Source organism: Euphorbia lathyris, chromosome 9 (assembly GCF_963576675.1).
Source record: "Euphorbia lathyris chromosome 9, ddEupLath1.1, whole genome shotgun sequence".
In the NCBI taxonomy this organism is placed as follows: Eukaryota; Viridiplantae; Streptophyta; class Magnoliopsida; order Malpighiales; family Euphorbiaceae; genus Euphorbia; species Euphorbia lathyris.
In genome coordinates, this window is record NC_088918.1 from 77,538,709 (window position 1) to 77,548,989 (window position 10,281).

The 10,281-nt window shown below is 33.5% G+C and overlaps 1 protein-coding gene across 1 annotated transcript; it reads right to left on the minus strand.

Annotated features, from left to right (window-relative positions):
- LOC136205547 (3-hydroxy-3-methylglutaryl-coenzyme A reductase 1-like) lies at window positions 1–5,157 on the minus strand. The gene is made up of 3 exons (XM_065996192.1): window positions 3,867–5,157; window positions 1,672–2,018; window positions 1–461 (listed from the first exon to the last, which is right to left on the minus strand). The coding sequence occupies exons 1-3, from the start codon at window positions 5,041–5,043 to the stop codon at window positions 237–239; spliced, it is 1,749 nt and encodes a 582-aa protein (XP_065852264.1). The 5' UTR covers window positions 5,044–5,157; the 3' UTR covers window positions 1–236.
- Window positions 5,158–10,281: the final 5,124 nt, after the last annotated feature.

Genomic DNA, 10,281 nt, shown 5'->3' on the forward strand with positions numbered 1-10,281 from the left:
TAAGATAACGAAAGAGAAGGATTTGATTAAAATATAAACAAACAGAGGTTTAAATACAATTCTTCAATCAACTGATCAAAATCAATAGGCATAATTTAAATAATTTTACACAATTGGCAGAACATTTCTTACAAGGATTTGATTTGATTACAGATTACAAAAACAAAAAAGAAAAGTATACAAAACAGTAATATAGTTGTTGGTTGATTTAAAATATGATTTTATTAATTAATTAATTATTTGTTTGGTGCTCTATTATACTTCATATGACTGTTAACAAGTTGACCAGCAGAAATTGCAGACATTAGAGAAAGCTCACCAGCAAGAACTGAACCAGCAACTATGGCTGCCAGTTGCCTTGAATTTGCTCCTGGACTTTCTTTGCTTGCTCCTTTCACTCCTAGCAAGTTTAAGCATGCTGCTTGTGATGCTAGCTGTGTTCCTCCTCCAACCGTCCCAACCTTCAAAAATTAGACAATATTTCAATATATCAAAACGGATTTTCGTGTCTCAATCGTCGTGTTATGTAATACATATGTTGTATCATAATTGTGTTATATAATTTATATGTATATGTTGTATCATAATTGTGTTATATAATTTATATGTTGGTTTTTGACCGTTGATCTATTATTTGGTAACATTTTCTCAGACCTATCACACTGCTTGAGATTTTACCAATTTTGGATACTTTTGGATAAGTCACACATACAACAACAACAACAACAAAGCCATAGTCCCGAAATGATTCGGGGTCGGCTAACATGAACCATCATATAGAACCGTGAAATCAAGTCGCGTCAGCGACACAAATTCGCTCCCTCCACTCGTCCTATCCACTACCATATTTTCCTCAATTCCCAGTAAACTCATATCACTCTCGATCGCCCTCCTCCAAGTTTGCTTAGGTCTTCCCCTACCCCTCACACATAAATGTAACTAAATAATAGATCAGAAAGCAAAGACTAACATTTTGATAGATCAGGAGACAGATGTTACCAAATAATAGGTTTCGGACCAAAGACCAACATTTTGAATAGGTCAAGGAGTAAATATTACCAAATAATAGACTAGGACCAAAAACCAACATTTTGGATAGGTTAGCGCCAAAGAATGATTTAATCCTAAATCTTACTCCCTCCGTTCCATAATACTTGTATTTCTAGAGAAATTTTTTTGTTCCATAATGGTTGACGTTTTGATTCAATCCATGTACATTAATTGATGTTTTACCAAATATTTCCTATTTAAGTTCCCTTTTTATTTTAGAAATATATAAAAATTAATTAATACAAGGGTACCAAAGTCTTTTAGTTAATATTAATTACATTTCTTAATTATTGTGCCTTAACCTAAAAAAACAAATATTATGGAACAGAGGGAGTGAAATTTATCTTTAGTAAAAACCATAAGCCTCAACAAAGATTTAATTTACTTAGTCCCCATTTCTTCAACAGAATGCAACTCCCACTGCATTTTAGGGATAAAAATTTATGATACGATGTACATCAACTGACACGATCTGATTGACACGGTTATCACGATTGTGAACCCGAATTGCCATCTCTAATGTATTTCATTACTTTTTTGACTTCAGTTGATTGATAAATGAATTGAATACTAAATAATTCAGTAACTAATAATTTGATGGAGTGTAATGAATCAATTTACCTCAATAGAAGGCATGGTGACAGAGACATGAAGATCTTGTCCATCATTTACAGCTTCCATCATAGTAATACAGTGAGAACTCTCTACATTTTGAGCAGGATCTTGACCAGTAGCGATGTAGACAGCTGTCACGATATTACTGGCATGAGCATTAAATCCACCTAAAGCTCCAGCCATGGCTGAACCAGTCAGATTCTTCAGCATGTTCAGTTCTACCAAGGCTTCAACATTTGTCTTCAACACTTTTTTCACTATTTCACCCTTTACTATTGCCTCACATACTACTGATTTTCCTCTTCCTTCAATCCAATTTACAGCTGCTGGCTTCTTATCAGAACAGAAGTTACCTGTAGAGAACGATAACACGGTTTAAAGAGAGAACTTGTTTGACTCGATTATCATTTCTATGTCATTTACATCATGTAAAGAGTCAATTTTGAACTCTAGGTTATTTGGCAAGATCAATTCAATTAGGTTGTTAATTTATGACACGATAACACGAACCAAGTGACACGATTATTGTCTTTGTTGAATATATATCATACTTATCTAATTAAGTAGTGAAATATATATAGATCATCTAACATAATTATGCAAAATAAGTAAGTTAAAATTGATGTTGCCCGATGGTGGAAATTCGAGCTCGATGAAAATTACCAACAAATCAAAATCTGGGTTAAACCCTAAAAGGGTCCTTTAAAAGAATTATTCTCAATCTGATAATGGTTGGGAAATAATTCATTTGGAGGGGCCCCATTACGGAGGTGGATCCAACATAATGGTTTAAGTTTGGAGAGTCTCTTTTTAACCCTGAGGTTAAAAACAACCCCATTACGAGGGTCCCACCGCCGTAATGGGGTTGTTTTTAACCTCAGGATTAAAAACAACATATCCAAGAGAATTATTTTTCAACTATTACCAAATTGGAAATAATTCCCTTAAAATGTCCCTTTTGGGGATTTAACTCTCAAAATCTATTTTTCAAAAAAAAAAAAAAAAAAAACTCTCAAAATCTATGGATAATAATTAACTAATTTTTCCATAAAAATATTGGAAAATGGTAAAAATTAAGCTAGAATTTCTAGCTTTTAAGTAACATTAGACCGTTTTTTATATTATGAGGTAAATTGATATTGACCGAATGATGGAAATTTCACCTCATTAAACTTTAAAGAGGAATCATAATCCATGGACAGTTATAGACATATTTTCCTATGAAAAATCTCTTTGAAATTGTTTTGTAAGATAAAATCAAATGACTGGATAAAAGTTTGGGGTTAATAATTTTTTACAGTATAACACAATTTATAAAGACAGTCCGACTGATATGACACGATTCTTGCATTTATATAGAACATATAGATATGGTAATATGATTTGACACGATAAGCCGAAACAAATGCCTATATAAAGGTTTGGGGTTAATAATTTTTTACAGTATAATACGATTTATAAAGACAATACGAACTGATATGATACTATCATCATTTTTCTCACATTTATATCATATATAATCATGTGAACATATAGATACCATGACATGATAAGCAGAAATTGACACCTCAACAAGGTAATGAAAAAAAGGGGCTAAACCCTGAAAAGGGTAAAGGGCCGCACCGTGCACTACGCGTCCCCGCTAAGCGAAGATCCAGGGAGGGATCCCACCACAAGGGTGTACTGGGAGCAAACCTTCCCCTGCCAATTTTTTTGGCAAGAGGCCGCTCCTAAGACTCGAACCCGAGACTTCTCGATCAGACGACAACAACGTTTACCATTGTGCTAAGGCTCGTCCTCTAAACCCCGAAAAGGGTATTTTAAGGAAATTATTCCCAACCTGATAATGGTTGGGAAATAATTCCCTTGAAGGGGTTTTTTAAGTCTAGAGATAAAAACAGCCCCTTGCCGCGGTAGATGCGCCATTACCGCGGTGGGCGACTCTGCTTTTGTCTTTTGCACCATTATAGCGGGCCTACCACCGCAATGGTATCACTACGGCGGGCCCACCGCTGCAATAGTAGCATTATGGCACACCCTAATAGGGCTGTTTTTAATTAGGAAATTAAAAACAGCCTCCCAACGAATTATTTCCCAAACTTTACCGGATTGGAAATAATTTCCTAAAAAAAGACAACTTTTTGTGGTTTAACCCGGAAAAGGGTAAAACCAAAGAGCCTTTTAATGAAAAAGAGGTTTACCAGAAATGCCCATAACGTCCATGTCAGGAAAATCAGCTTGAAGGAAGTCCAGTACATTTTGTACACCTTTAGACACCATATTCATGCCCATAGCATCACCAGTACTACAAGTAAATCTCAAGTAAAGATTCTTCCCAGCAATAGCACATTTAACATTCTGCAGCCTACCAAATCTACTAGATTTGTTAAAATAAGAAGAAATAGTATCAAAATTAGCAGAATCCTCCAAATAAAACTTCAATTGAGCAGCTCTTTTAGCTGTCCCAAATCTCACAACAGGTGCTCTTGTCATCCCATCTTTTAACAACACACTTGTAGCTCCACCAGATAAGTGAATCGCTTTACAACCCCTGTTAGTACTAGCAATCAAACACCCTTCAGTTGTAGCCATAGGAACACTGAATTCCTTCCCATTTAGCAACAAAGGACCTGCAATTCCAACTGGAATTTGAACATACCCAATTGGCATCTCACAGCACTGCCCTAAAATTGAATCATAATCAAACCCCTCTAATGGCAATCCGGAGAGCGATTTCCCCGTTGTTCTTTGTAACGCCTCACGTCTGATTGCAGCAGCTCGCTTACAATCCCCCAATTTTGACTCCAGAGAGTAGGACGGGGTTTTCCCATCCACTACAGATTTGATTATCTCCTCATCTTCTTCAGTTAAAACAGTGGTTTTTGGTTGGGGCATTTCGTCGAACACCTTGTGTTTGATAGGCGAAGGAATCCCAATTGACGCAATAGAGCAATCCAGACCTTGTCCACATGGCAATTTCCGAGCATCGTCCTTGAGGAGAATCTCCTCGGTGGCTTTAACTTCTTCTTCGTCATCGGAGGTCCAAACATCAGTCGGAGGGCGTAAAATTAGGGACTGGACAAAGTCAATTCCGAAGAAACCAAGGAGGTAAACAAAGGAAGCGAAAAACCCAACAATCGCGCAAATCTCGGAGAAAGTAACGACATGGAGAGGAGTGGAGGTGCGAATCTTTTCTCGCCACCGGCTGAGGAGGAAATAAACGACCCAGAAAAATACAGTGAAGCAGAGAGCATTTGTTAGGTAAAGAAGAAAGGGTAATGTATCAGAGGAGCCTTTTTGGATGTTCTCATCCTCCACCAATTTTACTTTTAAGGGGTTAAGGGGTTTTGCGGTGGTCGGTCGCCGGAGGGCCTCCATTATGAGCGGCGGACGGGCGGTGGAGGAGAGAGAGAGAGAGAAAGAGGGGAAAAGAAAAGATTATACTTTTATTGTTTGTTTGTTAAAAACATGAAAGTGTTTGGTTGATTATGGAAATCAAGGGAATGAAACGGTCACTATATATAAGAAGTTATTGACTCGGACAAAGTAGGGTGTGTGTCACGTGACTTGTTATTATTTTATTAAATTTATTATTATTGTAATAATAATTTTAATTTTTTTTTGAAAGAGTAATTTTTATTTTACAATTTTTAATAATTTGGATAAACTCTACAAAGAAACTGATGTAATTTCACGTTTTGTCGAATAGATACTTATGAATTTTTTTTAGGGAAAATTTCAAATAAAACCCATGTGGTTTTACTAATTTTTCGATAAAGGACTAAGGTTTACTTTTTGTCAAAACGATGATTGAGGTTTTCAACTTTAGCAAAATAAGAAATTTTTCGATTCATACTATTAAAATCACAATTGACGACTTCAAAAATTACATATTTTAAGAACTACTAATATTCTAAGCAACTTTAATTCTTCAACTTTTTTATTTTGAGATTATTTAGATAATGTTTGGTGAAGAGAGATAAAGTTAATGTTTAGAGAGAAAAAGTTCCAAAAAAGATTATTTTTGAAAATCGAAAATGTAGTTCCATAAAAAATATGACATTGAACAAATTTAATTCTTGAAAATTTTCATTTTCAGGTCGTTAAATATGGTTTTAATAGCATTAATCCAAGTGCGAAACCTCAATCCTCGTTTTGACAAAAAAAATAAATCATAGTCCTTTATCTGAAAATTAGTGAAACCACAGAGATTTTATTTGAAATTTACCATTTTTTTTATCCAAACAAGAAGTGATATTTTTTTACATGAAATAACTGAGATTTTCATTTGTTAAAAACAATGACCTCAAAATTAAAATGGTTGTTAACGATTTTAAAAGTGAAAAATCCTAAACAAATTTAATTCTTCAACTTTTTAATTTTTGAAGTCATTTTTGTGTTATTTGGTAAGAAGAGAGAAACATAATGTTTAGAAAGACAAAACTTCGAAAATAATGATTTTGGAAAATAAAAAAAATTAGTTCTCATTTGGACAAAGAAAAAATTCTACATGTACCGGTTTGACAAAATGTGAAAGTACGGGATTCGACCATCCATTGACAACAATAAACAACAGCGCCTGGTGAAGGTCCAATTCCTCAGCGATGAACGCATAAGTACAAAGAAATGATCCAGTAGCATCGCGCCAAACACCCCCAACCCGATAAAGTCAGTTCTTGGTCCACACGCGTCATTAATGTTTAGTTTCCGGCCGCCACTGATAGGCGTTGCCCATCGTTCCACCCGTCGAACACCACCATTTACTGAAGTCAAGACTGTTGTTTACTGAAATTGTTGAAGAAAGTCCGTACACAGACTCGTAGCAGGCATTGGCGGAACAAAAGTCTTTTTCCAATAGCTCTAATTCTGTTGACACTAAATCTTCCACAACCCCATACACAGTAAATAACACTCTTGGGACTGGATGATCAATCCACAGAAAATATTAGAATATCATTAATTGGAATAAAATTTTTACAGGTCCTCCAAACAAATAGTTTTACATGTGGCGGAATTGCGAATGACCACATCCTCGTCCAAACCAAAATACCGTCATTCTCCTATACCAGCGTCATTCTCCTATACAACACGATAATCTGAGCGGACCGAATACCGTCTCCTTTTATCGAAATGGTAAATTATACTAATCACTTATTTGCTTTAGAAAATATTTTTTATTTCAAATATATCCTTTCACATTGAACTTTAAATGTATGTTTCACTTATTAAAAACACTACAGTTAAACCTCGATAAATGAATATTCGATAAAGTAATAACCTCGATTATATAATAAATTCTTCCGGTCCCGACTTGGGCCAATGGACTAAAGTAATAACCTCGCTAAATGCATTAAGTAATAAAAAATATTTAAATCCTTAAGGGCCCAATGAAAATATAAAGTAATAATTATTAAATTGCATACAAAATATATATATTGATCAATATAAATACCCAAGAGTTTACAAAAAAAAACAAGACCTATAATTATCTATAATTATGCCTATAATTATTTGATTGATTTGTAATTATGCTAATGTGATAATTACAAATCAATCAAATAATATATTTCCTAAACAAGATAATTACGAATATTTATCGATAAATGAATAATTTATTAATTTATCGATAAATGAATAATTTATCCATTTATCGATAAATAAATAATCTCGCTTAATGAATATTTTTTTCCGGTCCCAACGATATGCATTTATAGAGGTTTTACTGTATTTTGATAATAAAAAAAAACGTTGTAATTGAATTTTAATTATTTAATTTACGTGTCAAAATTTGAAAAGTAATATTAGGGACCAAAAATATTATAAATTTGAATAATAATTCACGCAATAAATGAAAATACCAGAATGTGATCTCTTTCAAATTGGTAGAATTACTATTATTGGTTCAAGCAATTAATTAATTGGTCGGCAAAAAAAAAATATAGTTAAACCCTTAACTTTTGTCTGTTTTGAAGATCAAGCCACTGATCAATTATTTTTCTGTATTATGTTCTTGATTATTGATTTTATTATGGATCTGGTCCTTATTTAACTTTTCTATCGAGTTTGGATGACACGCGTCAGTAGGACTATTCGGTCTGTTGATGTAAACAAATAAAAATAAGAGTTCACTGACCAGTAGAAATAGAGTAAAAAGTAAAAATAAAAAAATTACAGAAATCAATTTTCAATAGGTTTTTTCAAATTCGATCTTCTCTTCTCACATTTCGTGATTTCCAGTATGAGAATCGTCAAATCGATCTTCTTCCCTAACACCAAAATCCATCTTCGGTAGATTCTTCGAACCCCAATTTCCAGCTTAGGAGAACCTAATAGAAATTGATTTATGTAATTTCTTTTTACTTTTTACTCCCCTCCCCTAGTCAAAAAAAGTTATCTTTTTTATTTGTCCACATAACAGTGAAAATATCCATCAGTAGGTCAAATCCTTTAACAACATGTGTCGTCCATACTCAGTAGAAAAGTTAAATAAGAACCGGATTTATAACAAAATTAATGATTAAGAGCTTAATGTGCAAAAATAATTGATTAGGGGTTCAATACTTAAAACAAACAAAGTTCGGGACTCAATTATGCTTTTTTGCCTAAATAAAATTATTGGTTTTGTAATTACTATTTAAGCAATTAATTAATTGGTCAAACATATTTAATTGTAAATAAAATTATTGGTTTTTGTCTATTTCCAAGCTCTTTCTTTGTCTATTTAACATGTTCATTGCAATTTGGTATCTATCCACTTCCATACAAAAAAAAAAAAAATCTAAATTTTGAATGCTAAAATATAGAATTTTAAGTCAAAACTCTTAAATTTTTAACTCTAGTTACATTTTAAATTTAATTATATACTAAAGTTTATATGTATAAATGTATATTCTTTCATATGTCGTATATATTGGTCTTTAGTGATATTTTGTAATGAAAACATTGATTCCTATCATAGAATAATGGAGTATAGATCCTGATATTTTATGGACCTAAACGAAATAAGAGATAAGGAATATTTAATAAAAAAAACATACTTATAAGTTTAAAATATAAATTTAAGCTTAGATCCAGGTTAAAATATATAAACAACAACAATAAAGCTTTAGTCCCGAAATGATTCGGGATCGGCTAACATGAACCATCATATAAAACCGTGAAATCAAGTCGTGTCAGCAACACAAATTCTCTGCTTTCACTATATCTTATCCACTACCATATTTTCCTCAATCCCTAATAAACTCATATCACTCTCGATCACCCTCTTCTAAGTTTGCTTTGGTGTTCCCCTACCCCTCACCACTATATCCTTTTACCACTCTTCAGTCTTCCTAACCAGCGCACTTTGTCTTACATGGCCAAACCACCTTAGTCGGTTTTCCCTCATTTTATTCTCAATAGATAACCCTACTTTTGTCCTAATTACTTCATTACTCACCCGATCATTTCTCGTATGACCACACATCCATCTCAACATACACATCTCCGCCACCGACATCTTATGAATGTCACTGTGTTTTATTGCCCAACACTCCGTACTATAACAATGCTGGTCTAATTATCGTGTGGTAGAATTTTCCCTTCAATCTATTAGGCATGTAGGGATCACAAAGGAAACTCGTAGCAGTCTTCCCATTCGACCAACCAGATTTAATCCTATGAGTAACATCTCCATCTACTTCTCCATCCGTTTGGATAATAGACCCTAAATACCGGAAGCAATCTGAGGCCTGAACAACTCTCCCATCTAGGGTGATTGTCCCTGCCTCCTTACTCCTATCGTCGCTAAACTTACACTCCAAATATTATGTCTTACTTTGGCTCAACTTAAAGCCTGTAGATTCCAAAGTTTGTCTATATAGTTCCAACTTCCTTTCCACGCATTCTTTCGTCTCATTAACCAACATAATATCATCTGTAAACAACATGCACTTAAGTTAGATCTCGAATTTGAGTCCTAGCGTATGCATAAAGCTTTAATTAGAAAGGGGTCCATCTAAAAGATATCTGACAAGCCTCGAATCGAGAAATCGGACAAGCTATATATATATATAAAAAAGTTATATGTTGCTATATATACATATTCTTATTTTTGCTCCTTAAATATAATTCAAGCTAGCACTTGCCCATCAAGAAACTACTTTCTTCTTCATTCAGATTTTGGAGTTTCTTCTGCCTTTTAGCTGAAAGATAAGCCTTTTTTTACTTTGTTTTGCTTTTTTTATTGAATAATTTTTTTATTAACCTACTACGGTAGATTTGATAGTTTCTTTATTTGTAATTTTTTATTCTTTCTCCCTTTATGAGTGGATGTGGTATGTCTGATTATATGAGTGTTATTATAATTTTTTTCATAGAAAAACAGAAGAGGTTTGTTTATCATCATATATATCTGGCTCACTAAAAGATCACGAGGTCGTTCGTGGAGAAAAAGACTATGAAGTCGATTATGGGTGGCGTGTTTTTCTCGCCGTTGTGCCAAAAACAGTTCCAAGCACTGTATATTATTGCTTTATTACAATTTATGATATTAAAAATGCAGATTCAACATTCTTTGATATACTTTTGATTAGAATTATAATTTTTTAATTTTCAACTTGCAAAAGGGTAAATTTA